Below are 25,545 nucleotides of genomic sequence, written 5' to 3'. Positions count from 1 at the left end.
GTATTTACAAACTCCCCCTGGCACAGAGGTGGTGCTGTGCTGTGGTTCACACCCTGGCAGACCACAAGGTTTGATGTGCACATGGCCTAAATGTCCAGAGGGACAGGCCATGCTCTCAGCCCCCTAGTAGCTGCACAAAGCGTGATGTCCCTCTCTGACAGGGACAGGGGTAACCGGGCAGTTACAAGCAAATGCTGAGGAGACTGTGCAAGGTGGATGCTGATACGGCAAGTGCTGTGCCCTGGATACATGTTTTTCAGCAAGGAGTGCAGAGCTTCCACCCACCTCCGCAGCAGCAAAGGTGTGTTGGCACCTGGCAAAAAAGGCTGTGGGTGTCACTCCCCTGCTGCAGAGGACACTTGGCTCCTGGAAACACCAGTTGCTGCTGCAGGTGGGAATGCAAAGCAGATAGGGGTGAGGGAAGACAAGGATGTCTCAGCTCCTGTTCATTCTTTCCTTTGATCTCAGAGGCACATTTTGGTTTGCCCATCTCTAAGAAAGTCCTGTCTATTGCTTTTGCAGGGATTTCTCCTAACAAGGTAGGCAGGGGTTAGAAGGGAAACCATGTAACAACATAGCAAAACTATAATAGCAATATGTGTACATATGTCAATCAGACTAACATAAAGTATAAAAACTGGATAATCAATAAAATGAACTTTTAAGAGTGCAATTCCTACCTAGTGACTGGGGATGCCCATCTCCAGCCTCCACTGTCTTGATGGCCTCCCCTGAAATCCCTCCAGTGTGCAGATGACTTTTGTGTATGGAGGCCCAAAATGGGCACAGTCCCCTCGGGAGGGGACTCACACTGAGCAGAGGCGATAATCCTTCCTCCTGCTCTCTGAACTGAGCCCTGTTCGCACCGCCCCGGCTGCCGCTGGCCCTCACTGCTGCCTGAGCACAAGGGTGTTGTTCCCTGCTGCCCAGTGCCCACCAGGGCCCACGGCCTCATCCAGGGCGTATTCCCATCACGGCCCTGCCAGGGCCCGACAGGGAGAGGCTCAACACTTAGACGCTGGGTAACGGCTCATGTACACGTTCTCCAGCTCTCTCAAGCTATGTCCTGTGTCTGCAGTAGGGAGTTATTTCTCAACACTGAAATCAGTATCGGAAAGGAGAACTACAGCTTACAGAAAAGCAAGCGCCTGCCTCCACTTCACACCGAACCCCTCAGCGCCCGAGGCGCCAGGGGCCGCCGCTGCCGGAGCCAGGGCGGAGCGCACTTACTGCCGCCAGACACATGTCCCGCCTCCTCCCAGTACGTCTGCTGTCGTGATTGGCTGCCAGGCCGCAGCGGTACACCTGCACCGGAAGTCCCGCCCCTCCGTGCACGTTGAGTCACCGTTGGGCTTGCCGCAGCCAGCGCGGAGTGGCGGGAGGCGCCGCGCTGCCTTGCGAGCGGCTGGAACGTGAGCTGCACCCACACAGGGGGCGTTGCTCACAGCGTCCGTCCCAGCTCCGGGGACGGCAAGGGATGAACCGGGCCCGGAGTCTTCTAGGGAGAGTGGTCAGAGGAGATGGGGCTAGAGAGAAAGCTACAACATCCAGACAAGGGGTCCGTGCAGGAGACGAGGTGCCTGCAGCACAGGTTTGAGCTGCCCCCAGGAGACAGGGCTGGGGACTAGAGGCCCACACCTGCGCTGAAACGGTCTCACACAGGTGCGATGAGGGACTGGGGGGGACAGAAGCCCCCAGGTGAGTCTGCTCGGGTCCTGAGCCCCTTTTTGTGCAGCCTTCCTTCCCAGCAAGGGAATTCTTTGCACCCTGCAGCGATCTAGATTTAAAGGTGACTTGCTGGGAGTTGTAAGGGGCCACAGATCCTCTCGGCAGGCAAAGTGTAGCTGTGTGCTCCAACTGACTTTATTGAAAAAAAGATAATCCAGTCCCCAAAATCAAATAATCCAGCCTCCTGTTCATCACAGTGAAGCTCACCTGGATGAGAGACAGCTCCTTGTTGAGAATTTTATTCCATTACAACACTGCCACCTCTTGTTCATCTGCAGATTCTGTTTTGCTCAGCTCCAGCCTGCGGTGGATCCACCAGCAGCACTAAGGCATAAAGCCTCCACTAATGATAAACTCCAGCCTTACAAGGAATAGCAACTGACTAGATGTAATGTCATGTACTTCCATACAAGGTACAAGCAGGCAGACAGTCTGGAAACAACCACGGACACGCTGTAGCACTGTTGACTGGTACATTAACTGTTTTCTCTACAACTCAAAAGAATGAGGCACCGAGGGAAAGGGAAAGAAAAAAAAAAAAGGCCCGCAAAAAACCCCAAACGCAAGCAACAGCCAAACTCACCCCAGCAGAAAATGTCAGCAGATTTTTTCCAGGGAGTGTGAAATGTACCGTGTCCATGCAACAGTATCTCCAAACTCTTGAGACTTCTCCTGATGCGAATCTCAATTGCTGTCTCAGTATTTGCCCAAGATGCTGCCACCCAAAGTTGTACATTTTCCTGATGCTTGTTAATGAAGAGCAGCACCTGCTCTGGCCCTGCCCTGCCCCCCATGGACACCACGTCTGTGAATTGTGTGGAAACCTCCTGCAGAAGACTTGGCTGCAGATGAGCAATGTAAGCTGATCATCTCTGAGTTTCGGATTAGGTGGTTTCTGGGAAGAGGTTCACATGTGAAGAAAGTGCATAACACTCTGTACTAGCAGGTACAACGTGGGAAAAGCCCACAGAAAGCTGGGAGAAGGACAAACAGCACAATCCAGCTGGACCACTTTGTCTTGCTGGTTGCCATTCAACTAGCTCATTTGGTTGGGGTTAGACTAGTGACAGAGATGGGTTTTCTGCATGGATTCCTTGATTTCTAGCACTATATTTCATTTTTAGTTCCTTCAGGTGGATTTAGAGATCAGTAACAGATAACACAACCTTGAATTTATACTTTTTCTTTGCTTTTTCAGGATGTCTCTCTGTGTTTCAGTGCTGGTGTGTACAGCAGTTGAGCAGGGATGTAATGCATCTAGTCAGACCAAGGTAACTGGGAGTTGCCAGAAGCCTCAGAACCCAGGCCCACAGCAGTGATCTCCTGGGCGTTTGGGCCAGCAAAAGCTGCTGGTCGATTTCCCTCATAGAAAGAAGGGACCTGCCAGTCAGTCTCTCTTCACATCTCTTTCCAGGTGGAGGATCCAATCAAACACAAAATTACAATCTTAAAATGGAGTTACTAGCAGGCAAGCAGATACCATTGGTTGAGACCTAATGGGCTGACACCTGTTTTTTTTTACTTCATACTCAATATATACATTATTTCTGAACCACAGGATTGACTCCAAACTTTCTTACAGCTGTCTCTGCTGTCTAAACACAATATGAACCCCCAAAAGCTGTAGCGCTTGTTTTGGGCGCGCAGCTAAGTGCTGTTTAGAGCCCACCTTGGAAGTGTTATTGTGTTCCCTGGCCCCTTCACTGCTGTCAGCAAAGACAGCCTTGCTTTCTGTTCTCATAGGTGCCCCAATCCAGACTTCTTTCTCCAGACTTCTAGCATCAGCAAAGGCACAATGTATTCCAAGAGGGGCTTATTCCTGAATGGTCTTTCCACAACAAGTCAGAACCATGGCAATAGGCACTGGTCTGTCCTCAAGCTGCTCAGGGAGGCTGTCCTCCTTTCTGCTGTCTGCAAAACTGGCTTCATGTTTCATCCAGCACTCTGTTGAGGAATATGTCCTTGATGTTGATCTCATCAGTGAGCATGTACTCTGTATCAGTGCCCACAGAGAACTGGGTAGGAGCTGCTCTGCCACATCTCTCTTTCTTTTTGGTGGGTAAAAAAGTGATACTTGCAGAACCCAGACCCTTTGCAAAGGAGATGTGGAGCTGAGACTGCTACAAGACCATGTTAAGTTCCTGTTGAGCTACATGTTCCCCAGCTTTGTGGTAGGACACTACCCTTCCACTTGGGCCAAGAAAGCCCACCCTGGTGCGTTGGGCTGTTCCTCCCCAGGGCATTTCCCTGTTTTGAACTGCATGGTTGGCTTTGAGCCATTGTCCTGGTCATTAATGATGTTAAATGCTACTGACACTAATGTTGCCCCTGGGCTACACCACTGACAGCTGTCCCCCAGCTGTCCATCTCCCACAGCACCTGTTGGTCCATCCTGCTGGGGCTGCTGGGGCCTGGGACCATTAGGGGCTGTCCCAGGGAGTCAGGGCCGAGCCTCACAGTCACACCCATCCCAACTCCAGAGAGGGAACAGGCAGGTCACGGGGCACCAGGCATCTCCCCAGAGATGGGGATGCTCCGAGGCCAGGCTGGCACATCAGCCCACGAGGCCCGTGGCTGACCAGGACAGGACTGTGGGGAACTGGAGACCAGCACCCTATGGCATCACTGGGCCGTGGGCTGAGGACCCCAGTCAAGGCTGAAATGGGGTACTGAGTGATGGGCAAGGTGGGGAGAAGCCCTAGGGGGCAGGAATGGCCCTTGAGTCCTATGGTTGCCCTTGAGGAAATTATGACGTCCTGTTCAAATGACACTGGAGACCCCAGCCCAGAGGTACAGGCATTTGTCTGCCTCCAAAACACCATGACACAGTGTGTCCAAACCCCTCAAAAGGAAAGGTGAAATCAAGAGATCTTTTAAATGAGGAACAGTGTCATATTACTGATTTTAGGAGTGAAAAAATATATAACTGCCAACTCTATCCTGGCTGTTATAGCAATGTTTTCCCTCCTCATCTGCTTTTTTCAATCTTTATGGTAGAAATAACTGTAATGTAATGTAAGTGGTCACAAGCATAATCAAAATTATAAGAGCCGTGGGGCTGGTGCACATGCTCTTGCAGAGAGTATTCTTAAAATGACAGCATCATGCAAGTGAACCATAAATCCCAATTTCCTAAAGTTAGGTCTTAGATTTGTAATTTTGAACTTTATTTAAACCATGTTTATAATTTTGAGTATTATGATAAGGCAAAACAAGAACTGTAAAATCCACACACAAGCTGAATCATTCTGGATGTATTTCAGTCCAGTATTTCATGTTTCAGTCCAATCTTGTGTAAATAAACGTTCAGTAAAAATATTACAAGTTGAGGTGATCTATATTGGACCCACTTAATTGAGACGGCTGTGATCCCTGGGGCTGAGGGAATCACCAAAGAGGAAGCCTGTGTGCTCCATTCCTAAAAGCACCTGGCACCTAAACATGTTCTTTTTATTGTAGGGAGAGGGGGAAATGAAAGCCAGATGCTACAAAAATTCGTTATTCATCAAGAAATCAAGAGTAAATCCATCTACATTGTCTCTGGGAAATACCATAAAGACATCCAGAAGCAGAGTTACCAATTTACAAAACCTAACACGCACCTCCAGCCCTGCGAATGTATTGTCACACCTCTCCCCCGCAGGCCAGCACCCACCCACAGGCACAAAAAATACCACCTCTGCCTGGAAAATCCCACTGCACCATCCCTGCTGACTTCATATCCCTTACTCTTTGTGAAGTTCTCCCTGAACAGTGTTGCCACCTTCTGCATTGTGGCTCCTGCCCTACTTTAACACTCCCTTCCTGCCCCTGCCCCAAACATACACCCCCTCAGACTGGTGCTAGCGTGCCTGTGCACAGTACCCCCCGCCCTGTGGCCCCATCTGCTCTGCCAGGCTTCACACTCTCTGAAAGTTTCCAGCTGTGGTTTATTTTCTTTTTCTCTGGGCTAAGAAGCGCTCATCCCTGTCCTGGATAGAAAATTAAATAATAAAAAATAATAACAGCAATAATAATAGTAATAAATAAAAATATAAATAATATAAATATAATAATAATAATAAATATAAATAATAAAACAAATGGTGTCATGTCTCTGCTTGCAGTCAGTATTTCTGTACCTGTTACATCCAGGCATGCTCACATTCTCTTACTGTTCAGGAATCAAGCAAGTGCCTTACAGAAATCGGTGTTTTTACAAGTCTCTGGGTTTCTCACATGAATTTGTGCTCTCTTCAGCACCAAATGTGAAGCCTGTTTGGAGGAATACTTTTCCCCACATCTACCTTGGCCCATGCAGCCCCTCATCTCCCTGCTGGTAGAAATCAGCACTCATTCTGGCTCAGACACCCACAGATTATTTCAGTGGTCCCTCTTTTATGAGAATAAAACATAAAGGAGTAGAGATGATCCAGCCCATGGTGGTTGCTGCCCTGTATTGCATCCTGCAGCCTGGTTCCTGCAGGTGGGATGAGCCCTGCCCACTCCCAAGGGAAAACCTGAGGTCCAAAGTGTCTATACCTGTCATGGCCCCGCTGGGTGCCCGTGGGGCAGGGAGCAGCCGTTGTCCAAGCCAGTGCCAGAAGAAATGAACCTCAGTTTCCAGCCCTGTCCTGACCTGGCCGCCAGCCTGGCTAAAGCACACAGTAACGCAGGTGGTTGCAGTAATTTTGGAGTAACCCTCAGCCTCTCCCTCTGAGTGCAAGGGATTCCTTTGTGTGAAATTAAAACGTCTTCTGAAACACTGTCATCAGAACAGTGACTTTATTAACAGAGACAAACAAAGGATTAAAACATGTTATGAGTTTGCTGAAACACACAGTGTCCCTGTGGAGGATGGACATACTTATGTACATCAGTTCATTGTAGAAACGTGAGCAATTTGGTGTAGGTGACTAGGATATCCCCTGGTAGTTTGCAACGGATCCAGACAGCTTTCTCTCCGTGGTGGCTCTGGTAAAGCAACCAATTTCCCCCAGCTCCCCCCTAGCCAGGCTAGTGCCAGACCCCTGAACGCCCCCCCGTATCTCATGCAGGACTTTTCCAGCGTGGGGTGAGCACAGTTGGACTCGGCCTGAAGCCAGTGGTGCGACTGAAAGCCGCCGCCGGCTGCGCACCGCTCCCTCTGGGCTGTGCCGAGTTGGGCCCTCTCAGCTGCGGGGCAAGAAGAAGGGGGTCAGGGTGCTTGGAACACATCTGCCGCGACCCCCCACCCTCACAACCACCCAGAGGATCCCCTTGCGCCGGCGCCTCCGGCCGGCAGCGCACGGATGGTTCCCGCGTCGGGAAGGAGCCGGGCACCCTGGGGCACGGCACGGGGCCAGCCCCGCTCCCGGGCACGGCTCGGTTCCGCACCGGTACAACGCTGCAATCGGCACCTCTACTTGGCAAGGCACGGGCTGGGTTTTTCCTGGACGGACAAAATCAAACAGAGAAGGAGGGGAGGGAGGGGGAGAGGCGGAAGGGAGAGAAACAAAACAGCTCCACGGATGTCGGATGTCACGGACGGCGTTACACGGGCGATGCGGGGGTCTTCTCGCTGCGTTTATCGGCCGGACGAGGCGCGAGAAGTCGCCACCGCAGCCCCGAGCCGGCACGTCGGGGCGGGGAGACATCGGTGCCTGCGCTCCCGGCGGCGTGTCCCGGGGCGGTCTCGCTTACAGGCACTTGAGGAGGAAGGAATTGCACGAAGTCCCCCGGGGGCAGTCGCAGAGCTTCCCGATACGGGCCCCCTTCCTCACGGCGCACTGCTCCCCGGCATCGCACTGCGGGCAGCGGCAGGCGGTGAGGGGGACCCCGGCGGCGGCCGCCCCGTCCCGTCCCGTCGCGTCCCGCCCCGCCGAGGCACTCACCATGGGCACCTGCCCGAACTTCTTCTCGTAGTGCGGGACCCGCTTGCTCTTCAGCTTCTCCAGCACCTCCTGCAGCGCCTCAATCTGCCGAGAGACCCCAACATCCCGCGTCAGGCCGCGCCCTCCCGGGCAGCGCCCCCGACCCCGGCCCCGGCCCCCCGCCCCACCAGCTCCTTCTCCCGGGAGGCGCCGCCGCCGCCGCCGGGCAGCCCCAGGTCCCGGGCGCGGCGCGGCGGGGTCGGCCCCTGCCCGCGGGCGCCCAGCAGCAGCGCGGCCGCCACGGCGCAGAGCGCCAGCGCCCGGCAGCTCTCCATGGTGCTGCCGCCCCACCGCCGCCGCGCCGCTTTATAGCGCCGCGCCCGCCCCGCCGTGCGTCAGCGCCACCCGCCGCCGCGCCGCGCCTCGGCACCGCACGGATCGGCACCGCACGATCGGGTCCGCTCGGCGCGGCTCGGTTCGGTTTATCACACCTCGGCACGGCTCAGTTCGGCTTATCGCACCTCGGCACGGCTCGGCGCCTCTCTCCTCCTGGCTGCCCGGCTTTGCTCCCCAAGCTTTCCCCCGGCGCGTCTCAGCCTCTGTCCAGCCCGGCTCGGCACAGGAAGCAGAGCCACCTCTGAGACTGAAGGAGGGGAAAGCGGCCCGGCCTGCCCGCCCGCCTGACCACAAACCCCGAGTCCTGTCCAAGGGGAAGGGCTGTTTCACCCCATGTTGTCCGAGAGCAAGTGGGAGGCCATTCTGTCACCCGTGGGGGTCGGGAAGGAGGAGGGAGAGGGGAGCCAGTGGACACTCATAGAAGCGAGTGGAGGTTGGGTTGTCAGGGACACCAGGCTTGGAAATCAAGGCAGGGATCTGAGAGGAGGGAGAGCTAGTAGCCCTTTGGCTAAAGAAAAACACAATGTGGTGGGAGGAAGAGCTAGGGTGGAAGGGTTAACCTGAAGGAGTCAGGTAAGGGGGGAATATAAAGATGGTGAGCAACCAGCTGGTGGGAAGGGGACAGGTGGGACTGCCAACAAGACAGGAAGGCTCAGGGCCATGGAGAGAAAGGTAAGAATCAGCGTCAAAAGGCCAAAGCAAAAAGTAGTTGCTGGCGCTTGGAGCAGAACTGTGAAAAGGTGCTTGAGGGCAAATTACTGAGCGGTGTTTAATGAGTGTCATCCATCCTGTGTGTGAAGTGAAGCCACCTCCTCTTGGGGAGGGAAAAAATACAGTTGCAAAAAGGAGACCTAGTATCAGCACACTCGTGTGTGTTCAGACCTTCCTGCTGATGCTTGGCTCTGCAAGCTTGGTGGCCTCATGTTCATTAACGCTGCGGCTGAAAAGCTCCCTGGCAGTGCCAAACCTGCCCAGGCCTCATGGCTGTGGTGAGGGCAGGAGGAAGACAGGAGCTGCTTCCCCACTGAGAAAAGCAGTGGCACCCCAAGGAGAGCACGCAACACGGGGGGCAGCGCTCAGCCCTCTCCAGGCTCATTGCCTGCAGGCCAAGGCTGGGGCAAAACGGGGGAGCTGAACAGCAACTTTGCTGACATGGAACATTCAGCCCTCGGGCATAATGGGTGTGGGGGCAAGGAAGCAGCAAACAGGGTTGGCCTGTGAGGAGGCTCCACCCTCAGATCTTTGTGTTTTTGGGGACGCTGTGTTCCAGTCCTTCAGCCAGCGGCAGCGGGAGCTGGGCTGCATCTCCCTAGGGGAAGGGAGAAAGATGAATTTGGAAAGCCAAAAAAAAAGCTGTTTAAAGAAAATCAGGCCCAGGAACCTATTTTTCCAAACTGGAAGGCAGTGTTTGAAGGGACAAAGAGGAGCGTGGCTTAACAAGTAATTTTCAACAGCACCACTACACCCGGGGCAGTAAAAATACTCTGATCTCTCTGACTATCACGTTGCTTGCCTCCAGAGCTGCCTGTTCACCTCTTGCTGTTACCTTCTCCCATATGCTCCTATTGATTATCACACCCAGCAAAGGTCTCATTTGTAATTACTGTTTGGAGTAGAGATCCTCTGTATGTTTGCACAAATCCTCCCATCTCCTTTTGCCACAGGGAAGGTTGAGATGTCCAATAGTCTGGTGGTGAACAACTCATAATGAATCCCATATCCCAGGCGAGAGCAAAAATGCAGCTACGTGAAGTACGGGAAATGACGGGCTGGTGGAGAAGTAACACAGGCTAAGAAGAATGCAGCACTTCACATGGAAAGGCAGATAAATGGGCTATTCAGCTTCAAAAGCAGCGTCTGTGAAGCCTGATCAAAAGTTCAAGCCATATTTTATAGTATGAGGATTACTCATGCACTACTGAAAACACCAGAGAGATGCTCAAAAAAACACTGTCTTCTTTCCAACTTGCACTTCCATGTGAAAAGCCGAATTTGTTAGTTTCCCCCGTAAAATGATAACTGAATGTGGAGGCAATTACGAACTTTTGTTTCCAGAAGTCGTTATATCTGGCTGGCCACAGACACCCACAGAACCGTATGTTTCTGTGCCCATTGCTGTCCGTATCACACTGTCTCTGCAAACATCACTGTCCCTTGCTCTGTCCAGCCGCTCTTGTAGACTTTGTCTCCAGCACCAGGGGGTAGAATAAAGGTCGTAGGATGCAGGACAGCTGAATAGTAAATAAGAGCGTCAGAAGCTACCATGCCAAGGAGCAGAACAGGGTAGCGGTATGAAAATGCAAAATCACTGTTACAGCTACAGAAAGGCAAGCACTTTTTGACAACTGCACCAGCAGCCAGTCATAAGACAACCAGGTATGAACTTAGGGGAGTCTGTGGCACTAGAGTTCAGCTCCACACAATCTACAAGAAATGCCATCAAACCTTGGGAATGGACAGCTCTGTCATAGCTATGCATTAATTCAAGCTTCTCAAAGTTAACTTACTTTCTCCATATAACGGTTAGTGCGGATAAGGTACAAACAGGACACAGCCAATGTGCATTAACATCTGTTTATCAAAAGGACAGGTTTTTTGCTTTTCGTAAGCACGCTGTTCCATCATGATCAATTAATTTAATGTACTTCTAGAAGTGTGAAAATAATGGAGATCTCTGTTGATGCCAGTGTCAAAGTAATGGAGTATCCATTGAGTGGTTCTGAGGCATTTATGCATTCTAGTTTTGGCTTGACGTAGACACAGAGTTGGATGGATTTTATGACTACTAGACCACAGAGATTAGCATGAAGCATTTGTTCAAGTGCTCTGCTGAATCAGGGCCATGAAAGTGGACATCTGGCTTTAAGTGATGCTTTAAGGCTTTGCTGAAAAGCAGTGGGCTTTTGTAAGTGCTTTATTGAATTGCCTTAATTTATAAACCTCAGTTAAAAAAAAAAAAAAAAAGGCAAATATAATACACCATCATTGGTTTTCTGAATCAAGACGTTTCTTTGGCTGAAATCTGGAACAGTGAGGAAAATCGAAGATAAATTAGGGTTCTGCCACATTCAAAGCAATAATAGAGTCTAGAGGGATACTTGAAAGATAACATCTGTTTCAGCAGGAGATACCAATTCATCCTGATGAGTAACAGATTGGAAAAATGCCATCTAAATAAAAGATACATTCTCACAAGAAGAGCACATACACAAATGCCAATGCAAACTTTGAGGCTACAAACTCCCCATTAAAGTAACCCCAAAATGGGTAAAAGAGGGGTGGGAATGGGCACCCAATGGCTTATCAGAAATTACATGTATAGCCTCTCCATTTCTGCAGGCAGAGCCGTTGCAGAGGCTGTGCATTAGCCACATCTCATTTCAGCCTTAGAAACAGCCATGCAAGCCTCACAAGGACTGTGTACCAGAGGCTCTGCCTTGACATTTGCAGCACAAACTGCCACCGATTTTGGTTGATGACAGCTTTCAGTGGTTTTCAGCATGTTCCTAGGTGCCATGACAATAAAAGGGGCAATGGCAACAGGTAGGTTTTTTATGATCCATCCTGAATTCACTGTCTCAGGTAATTTGAGAGGCACCCTTGGTTCCTGCAGCAGTCCCCAGGGACATGACAAGCAGCTTAGGCCACCTCATTCACAGCTTCCCACTTCCTCCTACGAAAGCATTCGAAAACACCCTCAAGGCCACAGTATTGACCCTTTAAAACTCCTTGTACTCAAATGCTGACCCCTCTTAACCAAGCCACGTCCATCTGCCACAGAGAGCTGGAACTCGGTAACCTTGCCTTGCCACTGCTCTGAAGCAGGAGGGAGGTGTACAGCTGGGAAATCAGCCTCCACAAGACCAGGCAGGAGCAGAAAGGTCCCCTGGAAGCCGAGAGCAGCGAGTTCAAGGTCCTGGACCACCATAGCTTGTGCAGTTGATATGGCAAACCCGTATTTCCCTTGTTCCTTAACTTCCATCTTAAAAATCAGTGTCATCCTAAGTATCAGCCTTCCCAATATGTAAAGAGATTAATGGTTGTGAGCTGCTCCAATACTACAGCGAATAGGTGACACATTCCAGAGGTGGGTAGGACGTCTTGAAATAGTCACCCACAACTCTAACATTGCTTCTGCTGTCAGGAATCTTGTGCCCTTGAGTGGCAGCTACCTTTTATTTATGTTTATTTAATATTCCTTTCATTAAACATCCAACTGTTAGAGTAATAGCAATGGGAAGTGAGAAGGACCATGCAATGGAGTAGCGCTCCAGTGTAAATATACCTGCTAACGTCACCGAATGTGATAAGAGCATAGGGTCCAACTCCTCACTCCTGGTGGGTCCTCAGAGTATGAGGTGTTTCAGCAAACCTCTGGGCAGCAAGAGCCCATCTCTGCCACCAGAGTGCCGTCACGCACAATACGCATTGCCTACAGACAGCACCTACATAGAAAGCACAGCATGTCAACCTAAGAAACCTTTTCCAGAACAATCTGCGATGCAGTGGGGGAGTGATAACTGCTACTGATTCCTCAAATCATTTTTACAGCGAGGGTCCTGCTCTGCTCCCCTAACCAGAACATGCTGATGGGATGCTAAGACCATGCTGATGAATTTCATTTGTTTAGCAAGTTTCCAAAGATAAATATTACTAAGGCAGAACATTCTTATTTATTCAGAGACATGTTTTGATTTGGCTTGCACACATATTTAGAGGAAGAAATTTTGATAACTGTAAATAACTGCCCTTTCAGATGTAGCAAGTGATAGGGAGTTATCATTCTCAGAAGCACAAATCCTCCCAAACGTATCTACTTCCATTATCTATATCCCAGAATTATGCGTTACTGTCTCCAACTCAGAATGATTTCATTACCAGTCTCATGGAAAGAATATATTCAAAACAGAAATATTATTCTCAAGTGACCAATTTTCTTAGCAGAAAAAGGCAGTTTTCCTTATGGCTTTGGGAGTAACAGAATGGGGAAAACATCCCCCATAATTTAGAGCGGAAATACAACTGGTGCCTGAAACGGCTACTCAGCCATCCTAGAAGAAAATACAGAACAATTCATTTTATTGAAGTCGTTAATATCAATCATTTCAGCATCTGAAAACTTTGTTCTCCCTGGCTATATTTTACATATACATATGTCCTGATTTTGGACAACGTATTTAAAAGCAGGGTATTTTTAAAGGCATTTCAGAAGTCCAGCAACCATAAATACTGTCACTGTACTTTCAGGATAAAGAAATCCTGGGGCCACGTGTAACACTTTTCTAAATTCTCACTGCAGTGAGACAAGAACAAGAATCAGTCTAGTCTAGGAAGACTACAGCTAGCGTCTCACCCAGGATAATTACTCCTATTAGCAACCTTTCTCCTCCCCACCGGCCAGCGCAGGAGGGGACCTTCATCTGAGTACATTAGCTCTTCTTGGATTTGATTCTCAATGAGGAATACTTCTGCCATTTGGTAGTCTCTTCCAATGGTTATCTGGACAACTGTAAGGCAAAACTTGATAAAACCACCTTCTTAGTCCCAGCTAGCACAGTATCGGCCTCATTCGATGCACAACATGCCAAATGTTTAGTTTCTACAAGGTGCAATATTTCTAAAGACAACAAACGAAATTACAGACACTGAATTACTGAAAAGCATCACACTGCAAACTATGATAAATAAAGAAGATTAATTAAAGCACACCAGCACCTCAACAGCCCCGGTCAGTGGGATTCAGGCACGTGCTCTGGGGTGAAGCATTGACCCACGCGGGCAGAACACTCCATCTCTGTGAAACTAAAATGGCCGGGGTGACACAGCAAGATGTTGAAACAGCTTTGGAGCCAATCCTCATCTTGAGACATGCTATCAGCAACCTGCAGCTCCCACGGATATCCACATAGGCTCTTCCAGAGAACGCTGTGCATCCGTCAGGTTCTCCTGTTGTTCCGGCTTCAGGGAACCACACAGAATAGCAATGTTTTTTGGATGAAAGCCAGAGAAAGGCCAAAGTTCCAACAACCATGTGAAATCTATAATTTCATGCTGTGTTGAACTCTGCCTGCCCTTACAGAACATCTTTTTCTCAAAAATTATTTGCTAGCAAATGTGGATTTTTTTTAATTGCTAGAATATTTTGCATTTATGTGAGAAACACAAAGAAGAACTAAAAGGTGCTGATCAGAACCAAATATGTAGCTTATTTTTCAGATTTATTTATGTAAGGGTAGTATCAATAGTTTCTTATAAAACATTAAACACAGCACTAGAAGTTGCAGTTTATTCAGGCAATGCAGTGTTATACAAGCAAATCAGTATCAAAATACCAAAACACTGTGTGATGATTACTCAGTGAAAATAAATAATTAGGACATTTCCACTAAAAATAACATTGTAGAAATCTTTATTTTTAATCACCTCAACTCTGCAGTTAGTTTGACCTCCAGTCCCAATTAAAATATACAGAGGTAATTCTGATGAGTGTACGTTTAAGTTTACATCCTGAAAACCCCGAATTCTGTCTTCTTCGTAGGTGCATTTAATGCTGCACTGAGACTGAGGCCCAAAACCAGTCTTGTGTCAGCTGGATCAATAATTCCATCATCCCATAATCTAGAAAAAAAAATAAACGAGACAGTAATAACGAATGGAAACTAACACATACAGCAGGTAGATTTTCAAACACATGAAACTGGAAATAGTTATAGTAACAAGAGTGGAATATAGAGCTAAATTATACTTGAAGCCATGGAGTTAATTCACCTTAATCATCAATGCAATAGACTTGTGTGTGTTACTCTGCGGAATTCGTCTTCTAGAACAAAGTATAAGTTTTAGATAAATGAACAACATCAGGTCTACATATTTTAAGTCATATTCTTTATACTTTTTAGTATGAAATCATCACCTCAAAGAGACCATCTTTGTTATTTAATGTTAACATGGAAAATGACTTTTTGTCAATTACCTATCTTTTTCTGTTAAGAATGCTGGTATTTAAAGGACTATGTCACATCATTATTTTATTTAGGTTAGTTCAGCTGTGAGATGAGAATAATACAAGTGTTTCTTCTTTCATCCTTAAAAGAGCCAAGTAAACTACAAGTATTTCCATTATTTGTTGTATTTATTTTTTCTGAAGTAAATTTCTAAATAACTGTAATATAACATCCTCCTTAAACCAGGGCTAAAGGTAATTAAATTATGAATGAGCCAACATCAAATTCCCAAACTCACACACACTTGTGAATAACATCTTTGATACTCATCCAAAAATTAAAGTGGCATCAGTTCTCAATGACAGCTCCATCTACCCCAAATAAAATCTGTCAAAACCCCCAGCAGGCCACAAACCAGTAAATATTGTGCAACTACTATCTCCTCACCAGGATATTTAAACAAGATACCACACCACTCATTGCAACTGAAGTCTCACTTAAATAAGCATCAATTTTAATCAGGGTCTGCAAAACAAATGCACAGTATCTTCGGTTAAGAGAGTGATGCTCCTCCTCCACCCCATCTTTTCCCTAGAAAGACTTGTTTTGCATTATTTTTTGAACTTACTTCAGTGTTGGATAATGTTTAATTATTTGTCTGTAGAAAATTTAAAAATACAAGAAAGGGTGATAAACAGGGAGCTAAGACTGACTCTACCAAGAGGAAGTGTAGCCATTCCTTTCTAACTGAAGCTTCCAGCCGCAAACTTCCAGCTGCAAACCTCCTAATGTTTCAAGATTAATTAAAAAAAAAAACAAACCACCTTATTAGACAGGAAACAATGTATTTTGTGCTCTTCTCTACATGCTAAACGTGCCAACCTCACCCTCAAAAGAAAGAGGGCTGCAAACTGTACGCAAACACATGCTGATAAGCTCAAGGCAGCAGCAGACACTTCTGTTTTCCATCTTTGTCTTATTTCACTGTTTGCTGTGAAAGCAATATTTTAATCTGATTTTATGAATATTAAGAGACTGACAACATACGCTTTATATTTTACAACAAATACATGTATCAATCCTAGGACACACAAAGTGGAACTGCAATAAAGTAGACCTGTAACAAGATGAGGCACGAGGGTTCAGACTCAGCTTAGAAGCCTGTTCTCCAACCAGCAGACAGAGGAGAAAGAAGAGACCCACCTCAGAAAGAAAGTTCCACTATAAATGTGTCTTTTCATGGTGCAGTTCCCCAAGCAGAGGAGACTGTTAGCCTAAACTATGCACAAGAGTGCAGCTGAAGGAGAAACGGGTTTAGAGAAGGTAAGACTTCGCTGTTAATTTGGCAAAGTTACACTGTTTTTTGGGGGGACTGAAAACAAAAGCTTGACTAAAGGAATTTTACACCACAGTAGCTGTGGCACTTGCTGACCTGGCTGCAGCAGAGAAAGAAGTCTGGGAAGAACAACTTATTTCAAGGGAAAAAAACCCCAAACCAAACACAACCAACCAACCCACCCAAACAAACACACACACACACACACCAAACCCAAACAAAAAAACCCACAAACAAAACAACAAAACAAACTATAAACCCAAATTACAAATATAAGGAAATTGTAGCTCTACGTATTCTGCTCATTTGAGGATTCTCAGCATCTTCTTTCTAGTGGGCCAGGGAGCCGTGTGTTGGAACATTCTAGCAGCCATGCTTGTGTCTCCACAGGAGTGGTACTAACAGCAAATCCTGGTGCGGAAGACACACATGAATTGTCCACATCATATTCTGCAGTCTGGTTCCTGTGAACAACTCCTCTCTAACTGTAGCTTTCAATTCTAAGTAATAACTCATTAAAATATGTTGGCATATTTTAACAATACTCCATTGAAAAGAGACTCAGAGTTAAGTGCTTCTTATCATACAGCAAAACCAACTGGAAGCTTTTTTGTTGCAAATAACCAAAGTTTTACTGAGGGTGACTTAAGAGTTGTCTGAATTATTTTGTTTTTCCTCAAGATAGTGCTTATACTTTTTCATACAATCTAGCATGACAGAATGGCCAAGAAACAATATTTTCTATATTTGCAACATCATGAAGTATTTTGAATTCTGGAGTTCAAGGCATATGCTTTTCTTTCCTTCTTGTATTTAAGATCCTGATTTAGTTCTGATGAATACAGTCAGATTAATTTGCCAAAGGGATGGAGAAACATTAATAGCAAAAAGCAGGTATTTTTGTGAGGTGAGATCAACCACAATCTCTTTGTTTTCTTAGGACTGTGAAAAGCACAACTGTAGAACAATCTCAGACATAGTAATATCTATTTTTACACAAATTTTGGGGTTTTTTGACTGTTACAGGATTTTTTGCTCTGCAGATAAAGTTTTTTTAATGAACACTTGCAATTAACCTTTTTATTTACAAAACACATTGAAACTGAATGGAAGAATTCATACTTCTTAGAAGTTTAATAAATCTGTAAAGGACCTGGGGAGAGCAAGGATGAACTGAATCAAAAAGAATCACCAATGTAATATGGTCCCTTCCAAGCTGCAACTGCACGGTGACTACCACTGGAATAAACTCTTCCAAAAATGAAGCACATTTTAATGGCAGATTTGTTTTTTTGTAACCACACAGTTAATTTATATCGACAACTACAAAAGTTTTATGTTGCATGGAAGTCAAGCTTCTTTCACATGGTCACCCCTGGCTTCTGCTTCTCTTTGTTTAAAGAAAACTGCATTCTCTACTGGGATGTAACATTAATAATTAAACTATCTATTAAAACTCCATTGCTAGAACATGAGTCACATCCACACTCATAAAATATTTGTGACACAGACACTGTGAGTAAAAGAAATGAAGTTCCCAAAAGCAAAATGCTCATATAATTTGTTAAGATGCAAACCGCTGAATTCCTTTTAGAAACCTGTAAGCAGATTAATATAACTCATTAAAAAGGGTGCTGCCTAATGACTGTCGTTAATTAAGACTGCTCACTATGAAAGGTTCTAGTCAAATAATTGATTAAAGTTTGATTAGAAAATACAACTGTGGGGAACAGTACTGACATCCTGTACACATAATTTTGCTTATAAATTATAATTCGTTATATAAGCAGAGTAAACAGGGATATTTGCTTCTCTTTTAAGATCATTGGGGCATTTTCCTTCTCTTTCATTATTACAGCTAAAAGTTTGATTCAAAGCCTAACGAAGCCAACTGGAAGGGTCACATGAATCTCAGTGAACATCAAGGTTGAGGCAGACGGGTCCCCTTGTCTTACCAAGCAGACAGTGAGAGAAAGCCTCTGAACTGGCCGCAGCAATACAAACAGCAGTCTTTCTGTCCATCCATCATTCTTGCCTCTCTGTAATGCAAAGCTGTTTGTTGGAATTTTCTTGTTGGTCTTTTCGGTGACAGGATCTAGTCAGCCATCTGACTAGATAAGAGCTGTCCAGATTCAGTTTCAATACAGCATCCCGACCCTTGGTCGATGGTCAATTGTGGGCTTTTGTTTGTTTGTGTGGTGTTTGTTTTTTTTTTTAATCCATGCCTGGGAGCAGAGACAGCAACAACTTCTTCTCCCTGACCTACAGCAAATGCTTGCCAATAAGTAGCTGCTGATGTTGGCTGACAAATGGGCTGGCTCCAAGGTGCAAGGCCACTACATCCCTTCCTCAAACACACTGCTTGCTGCAAAGACTGTAACCCTGGTTCATCTCTTTGTTTCTGCTTGGGCAGCCTACTCCAGGGTAATTAAAACTTTCGAGCTATCAGTCTGAGATCTTGCTTAGGAATTAGCAATAAATAAAGGAACAAGGCACACACGTGATGATGTTTGCAGGAATGCATGAAATCAGGGCAGAAAACATATTAATATCTATCGATATACCCAATTATCTCTACAGGACAGCAGAGAGCAATTAAATGCTCCTAGACAATGCAGACTGCACCTGCATGGATTGAAGAGAGAGAGAAACCGGCCTGGACTGTCTTGACCTGATCCAGTCACACGCTGTTCTCACAAGCACTCCTGTGTGAAAAGGGGCATTTTTCTTTCATTGCTTTTATCCAGATGAACCTCAGCAGGATTTCAGCTCTGACATCTGGCTTCACGTCTCAGCTGTGCTTATTAGCTTGAGTGCAGCATCACATTGGACCCAACCTCAGCCAGCTCACATCTGCACACGTCCACTACCCCAACACAAAACAGAGTAAAAGCTACCATTTTATATCTTCCTTCAAATCATGATAAACAATTCACAAAGGAGCTCACTGATGCTATGCTGCTGCTGTTACTGCTGTAACAGAATTGTCATACATGAGATTAACCAGAAATCAGGTCAGACAAAAAGGCCCCCAAGCTCCTTCTCTTACTGGCACCTCTGTAACTCTCACAGAGTATCCTGCACCCACCTGTTCACATAGTTTCTGCCCATGATGCCCACATCAAATTTCATCATATCCCAACCACTCTGCACTCAGTTTGCTTCCAGACTTCCCAGCTTGCAGGTAAGAAAACCATAATTAATTTTAATTCAGCTACACAAACCCAAACATACAGCAGACTCCACAGTTGTATGAGACTAATATTCTTCCTGCAAAATGAGAAGCTATAGAGGCACACCTCTATGCTATCCTCTACTATCATCAGAAGGAGAGAGCCTGTGAAGAATTAGCTTTTGGGCACTGCAAGCAGAAAGATGTGCAGGAAAATCAGTACAGACACAGTGAAACTGATGCAGAGTAACAATCGGAGGCCACGAAAGCCTCCAAGGTAGTTTCCAGAGGTGACACTCCAGGATGCCACCTTGCTTCACTAGCCTAACTAGCTCCTAGGCATTTACTAATATTCCATAAACCTGAGCCCTAACTGCCGCAAAAGACTTATCAACAAACATTAATAGGCTGCACCCATCAGATAAATGTCCTTCCTAAACTGCTGTCATCCAATATGGTCACATACCAAGATCATGATCTGAGATTTGCAAATGGCTTCAGGTCCCTCTGAAAGTTGTGCCAGGGGAGGCTTAGATTGGATATCAGGAAAAAAATCTTCATGGAAAGGGTTGTCAGGCATTGGAACAGGCTGCCCAGGGAAGTGGTGGAGTCACTATCCTGGGAGGTGTTTCAAAGGTATTTGATGAGGTTCTTAGGGACACAGTTTAGTGCTAGAGTTAGGTTAGGTTACGGTTGGACTTGATGATCTTAAGGGTCTCTTCCAACCAAAATTATTCTATTGTTCTATTCTAAGATTCCGTTCTATGAAACTTCTCCTTTACCACTGGCCTCTTCCATTTGCAGAACCCCACTAAAATGAATTATTCCTAATGCACATGCAGCCACCTGGTACACTGATCGATGGCTTTGGAAAGGTGACCAGATACTACACCGGAGAGAATACCATAAAACTTACCCAGAATAAAATACACAGAATATAAACTCCATGCTACTGTATCATTACTTATGGAACTAGCAGAGTAATTCCTGCAAGTGCATGCCTTCTTCTGAAACAGTACCTACCACCAAATCTCAGAGACAAGAGAGACAAAACATTCATCTGAAGCTCATTGTGTTGTAGTCCTGCACATCAAACGCTATCTTTCTTCCAGACTGCTCTGTTCTGCTGTTCTTCAATACTGACATTTAGATGTTATGTCCTGTGATTACAATTAAGTTTTGGAAAAGTCATTTATACGTTACCTTGCACTGGAATAATAGGGATTTCCTTCCTCCTCAAACCTCCTAATGATTGGCTCCTTCAAAGCTGCTTCATCTGCCTCTGATAACTAAAAAAGAGGCAAATAAACAAATACAGAATAGATAATGGCTAACATTTTCTTCCACAACGACAGCAGTGCTTTATATGCAGCATCGAACTAGAAGAAACTGTCTAAATGACCTCCCCAAAGTTTTCCCTCCTTTTTACACACAATTATCAATTCAGTGTATTTGACAATGAAATATCACTTTTCAAAATGGGTAGGTGGGAAAAGGAGAGTAAAAATGTACTGAACTGAATATAAGAACAATTGAGGATTAGTATCTGAAAAACTACTGAAGCTACTGTACTAAATAAACCCCATTCTGACTTGCTTTTGCGCAAGATTTTTTAATAAAACAAGTCTGTGCTATTCTAACACTGGGTTTCTCTATGATCCAGAGAGGTCACCACCATAATTCAGAAAATTTTCAACTTTCTAACACATTTTACTGACATTAACTACAATTATTTTTCTCAAACTTCTTTCTGAGTATCATTCTGTCCATCTTAGCAATCTGGGAAATTAAGACAGAGAGAGATGAGGGTGAATATATTCTATCCACAGAAAGCTCAAGTAAAGTGTAGAAAAAAGAACTGTTGAGATAACATGTGCATGCAACTCCATTATTCTGAATAACTACTCATAATAAACACAAGCAATTTGAAGACATCACAATAAAACCACTTCTTATGGGACCAGGGCCATCAGTAGAACTCTAAACCACATAATTTAAAAAACACAGCAGAGTGTATACAGAAACTAGAGAAGATTATTAAACAAAGTACCACTAATTTTCAATTAAAATATTTAAATAAGCCAAAACCTTCTCCAAGCCTCTACAGACTTCTGCTGTTTTAAGTTTCATAATTCTCAGTCACTGGATAATTTGAAGATCAGCCTTCTATAAAACTGCCTACTTCAAAAATAATTGGAAAGACTTTTTAGTTTTGCATATTTCTCCTCAAACTCCCAAACCAGTGAGCATCCCTGGCTGCTCGTCCTGGGCAGAACTAATGATCTGGTGCACAAAACACAAAAAGATGATGATATGAGAAATACTCGTCTCTTTAAGAAAAGGTAATAAATGTCATGAATGATCTTCACATTTATAAGATGTAAACAATAACATTTCACAACTGCTTCATGTTTGTCAATGCACCAGGTGGCATGTGGAGAACCACAGTTCATTGGTGTCTCTCCCTTTGTAACAACCTTTCTTAGCTCATAAAGTGTGCAACTCCAGGGAAAAAGTAAATGATAATGACTTTACTGCAAATGAAAGAAGACAGATATACCTGTTGTCCTTCCCTTGCCTTTTGGTCCTTAGCTATTGTAGCTAGAACAGTTGCAGCTTGTTCCCCTCCCATCACGGATATGCGAGCATTTGGCCACACATAAAGAAATCTTGGACTGAAGAAATATATATTAAATATTAAGACATTGCCTTATTTCCTAGTAAAGAACTAATTCTTACTCAGCTAAAAATTCATTTTTATGCATGACAATCTTACAATGTATTGGTTTTTAAAGAATGCAAATTAACATATTGAAATGCTTGCAGCATTGTATTTGAAAATGTGAAAATTCTGCTCATTTCCTACATTCAAGCACCTTCAAAAATATTTCTCTCTGTCTTGAGTCTCTTCACTCCCCACTCCCTCAGCCCCACCCAGGAACTTTTCTCTTTAAGAATATCACCAACAACTTCAGTTGTATAAGGGACCTTGAAAATGAGAAAAACATTTACGTGAGTCATATCCAAAGGGTCAAAAAATACATCCTTAAGGGTTCTGAAAACATTACTCATTAAAACAGGCTCAAAGTGAATAAGGATTTTTTACACAAGCCAGTACTCTTCATATGAATGAGAATAAAGGACCAGCCCATACTGCCTAATGATGGGTTAGGACTGCACAATTTCTGCTCTGAGAGCAAAAATGGGAGAAAAGCATGTCAGTACATTTACATGTTAGAAGATCTCCGCCATCACCTAATTCAAGTTTAATCACGAGCTTATCAACCCCTACAGGTTTGTCAGGTTATTTTCTTATGACCATATTAATTTTGTTTTCCAAACAGCACAACTTCTGCAAGAGTTTAGTTTTTCAGAGTGGTACTTTAAGTTTATGTTCTCTTAACTTAGTCTTATCTCCTGTGATAATTTGAAGTAACACTTACCTATATGCTCTTCCACACATCCCATAGTTTCCAGCTCCATAAGAACCACCAATAATCACTGTTATTTTAGGTACGCTGGCACAAGCTACAGCAGTTACCATCTTAGCGCCATCTTTTGCTATCCCTTCAGCTTCGTATTCTCTACCAACCATGAAACCTAAAGAATTACAACAAAAAAAGGCTGACTAACTTTGTATTATTATACTGTGATATATGTCATATTATGTGCCTATAGCACATGCAGAAGAAAATGGAAGAACAAATCACAAGGCAAGGCCTTCACCAGCTGCTGACAGGTTGATTTCAGAACAGTCTGGAGATGTGGGCAAAACAAAGCACACAAGATGATGTCTAAAAGTTGACTGTTAACAGCAAAGTCTACAACAAAACGAAACTTCAAAATATTAAGCTTATTTACCTGTAATATTCTGCAAAAACACAATGGGAATATTTCTCTGGCAACACAACTGGATAAAATGTGTACCCTGTGGAGATGAAAGGAAAAAAAAAGAGTAAGCCATGAAAAGTTAGATCAGTGAAGCTACCACCACCAGCACTCTGGAGTCTGTGACAACTCTCCTTCCACTCAAGTCCATGGGAGTATTTGCACCCTGAAGTGCGGTGCTACTGCTTCATCCAAAGTCAACTGCAAAACACAGACCCATTCTAGCAGAAAAAAATGCCGAAGATGTGTGAGTCCAAGGGTAAAGCAGAAATTATTAAAAGCCTTACTGCTGATATCAAAAAGCTCAACTGTTTTGACTGAGCCAACATGTAGCTGAACCACAGATAGCTTCACAGTGCAGCATCTGACATCGAGTTTTGCAAGACTGTGCCACAGAAATTAAGACGGCCTAATCAGAAAAACAAAAAAAAATCTCCCCATCTCCTGTACAAAATAAAATTATTCTCTGAAACTGGGAAAGGCCCACATATATTATTTGCTCATGGCCCTGTCGATTGCTGTAACACCCTTTTCCTCAGGGCAGATCCCCATATTCTAGAAAAAGACAATTTTAATGGCAAAGATCCAAACAGTAGATTCCAAGCTTTTATTTCAACTAGAAACAATCTAAATCTAAAAACCTCCTCAGTTAATTTACACACTGTATTAAAAAAAAAAGGTATGTAGCTGAGCAACTGAAAAAATTCTCCATCCTCTTTGCAATACAAACCCAGCAATATTTACAACAAGGAAAAAGAGAAAAATCATAAACCAATCTTCAGTTAGCTTTTTCAGAGAAGCACTCAAAAAGCATACTGATGATCATGCGAAAAAGATGTTTCACAATTCGTTACAAAAATGCAAAAGAAAACGAAGGAATACTGTCAGATTATGATGCTTACAGAAACAACACCATGGACAAAGGTCTCTCCAGTAGTGAAACAAGCAAAACTTGATGATCTCCTTTTACAGCACTGATCTGACAGCGGAAGTCATCAGATTAATATTCCTTACATTTTTTTTTGATTGGTAGGAAAAAACTTGCAGCACTAAAATACCAGAAGTATTAGAAATACGGAAGGAGTTAATTTCAACTTGGAAATAACTGTGCTAAAACAAATGCTAGCCTGAAACAATATCACTTACTGCAGTGCTCCAAGCTGAAAGTATTCCTTCAGTATGTGAAACTCTATTTTGTGTATTATTTTATTACAGCTATAAATCAAGTAAAATTACTTCCTTTCTCCAAGTCTCCCATCAAGGCTTGCTTTTTCCTATAGATTTTCAATACCGATTTCCTCATAATTAGTTTGAGGAGCCTGCTAGAACAAAACTATCATACATAACTGCTATTACAAAATTTCAACTGACAGCAGTTTCTTTAAAAAAATAAAGGACCAAACAAAAAAACACAGAACAAGGTAAGTAACAACTCTGCCATACCCGGAAACTCTTCATCACCAGCAATCCCCCAAGCTCGATCTGTAAAGCACTATTAACTTCTAATGCAATCACAAGATTCCATCAAAGATGCTCTTTAATTCACAAAACATATTTAAGTTCACAGAAATTATGACGCTGCACATGTTTTCACTCCCTAATCTAAGGCAGGAACTGCCGTGGCAAACTATGAAAATTAAATCTCTGGGAAACCAATGAACTGAGTACTGGAATCCAGGTTTGAAATTATCCAGTTATTACAAAAATAACGATGTGATTTATTGTAGTACTTAACAGTTGAGAGGTTAGGAATTATGACTAATAGAGTATTTCATGCAAACAGCATGGACTTTTCTTGTAATAGCTGTAAGTTTCAGCATATACTATTTCAACTGTGTTGTAGTCACTCAAGTTTAAATGCTGTTGGCTAACTGTATCTTCCTATTGACCTTACTACTTCATATCTGAAAAATGTACAGAACACTGTTTCTAAAATATGGCCAATTATTTTTACAGCTTAATAAGCTATTTCATATTTACATGAAAAATGTAAAGCCAGTCCTTTTTCACTATTTGAAAAAGTTTCTCATTTCAAGATCAAGTTGCTCACCTGAAGTTTTGTTCTCAATAGCAAAGAAGCTAATAATCTATTTACCTTTTTTGCTGACTCTGAGAAAAGAACTCCATTGTTTCCAATAATTCCTACTGGATAACCAAATATTCTTGCAAATCCTGAAGGAGAAAGATAAATTTGTAAATTTTCACATATGTTTATCTTATAGCATATAAAGGTATCACTTTCTCTTGGTA

General features: G+C 44.3%; 2 protein-coding genes across 2 annotated transcripts in view; both read right to left on the bottom strand.

Annotated features, from left to right (window-relative positions):
- Window positions 1-6,475: 6,475 nt before the first annotated feature.
- Window positions 6,476-7,924, bottom strand: CARTPT (CART prepropeptide). Its single transcript, XM_065047409.1, has 3 exons — window positions 7,748-7,924; window positions 7,581-7,664; window positions 6,476-7,493 (listed from the first exon to the last, which is right to left on the bottom strand). Exons 1-3 carry the CDS (start codon window positions 7,892-7,894, stop codon window positions 7,386-7,388), a joined length of 339 nt encoding a protein of 112 aa, XP_064903481.1. The 5' UTR covers window positions 7,895-7,924; the 3' UTR covers window positions 6,476-7,385.
- A 6,303-nt stretch (window positions 7,925-14,227) lies between these two features.
- Window positions 14,228-25,545, bottom strand: part of MCCC2 (methylcrotonyl-CoA carboxylase subunit 2) — a 34,830-nt gene continuing 23,512 nt past the window's right edge. Inside the window, exons 12-17 of the mRNA XM_065046256.1 lie at window positions 25,391-25,467; window positions 23,269-23,335; window positions 22,851-23,007; window positions 21,968-22,082; window positions 20,611-20,696; window positions 14,228-14,573 (exon numbers count right to left, since the gene is read on the bottom strand). Of these exons, the coding sequence (XP_064902328.1) occupies window positions 14,456-14,573; window positions 20,611-20,696; window positions 21,968-22,082; window positions 22,851-23,007; window positions 23,269-23,335; window positions 25,391-25,467 (620 nt within the window). The 3' untranslated portion in view covers window positions 14,228-14,455. The remainder of the gene's footprint in view (window positions 14,574-20,610; window positions 20,697-21,967; window positions 22,083-22,850; window positions 23,008-23,268; window positions 23,336-25,390; window positions 25,468-25,545) is intronic.

This window comes from Columba livia, chromosome Z (genome assembly GCF_036013475.1).
Source record: "Columba livia isolate bColLiv1 breed racing homer chromosome Z, bColLiv1.pat.W.v2, whole genome shotgun sequence".
In the NCBI taxonomy this organism is placed as follows: Eukaryota; Metazoa; Chordata; class Aves; order Columbiformes; family Columbidae; genus Columba; species Columba livia.
Note: the sequence above shows the minus strand (reverse complement) of the source record. Positions and strands in the feature narration are given on the sequence as shown.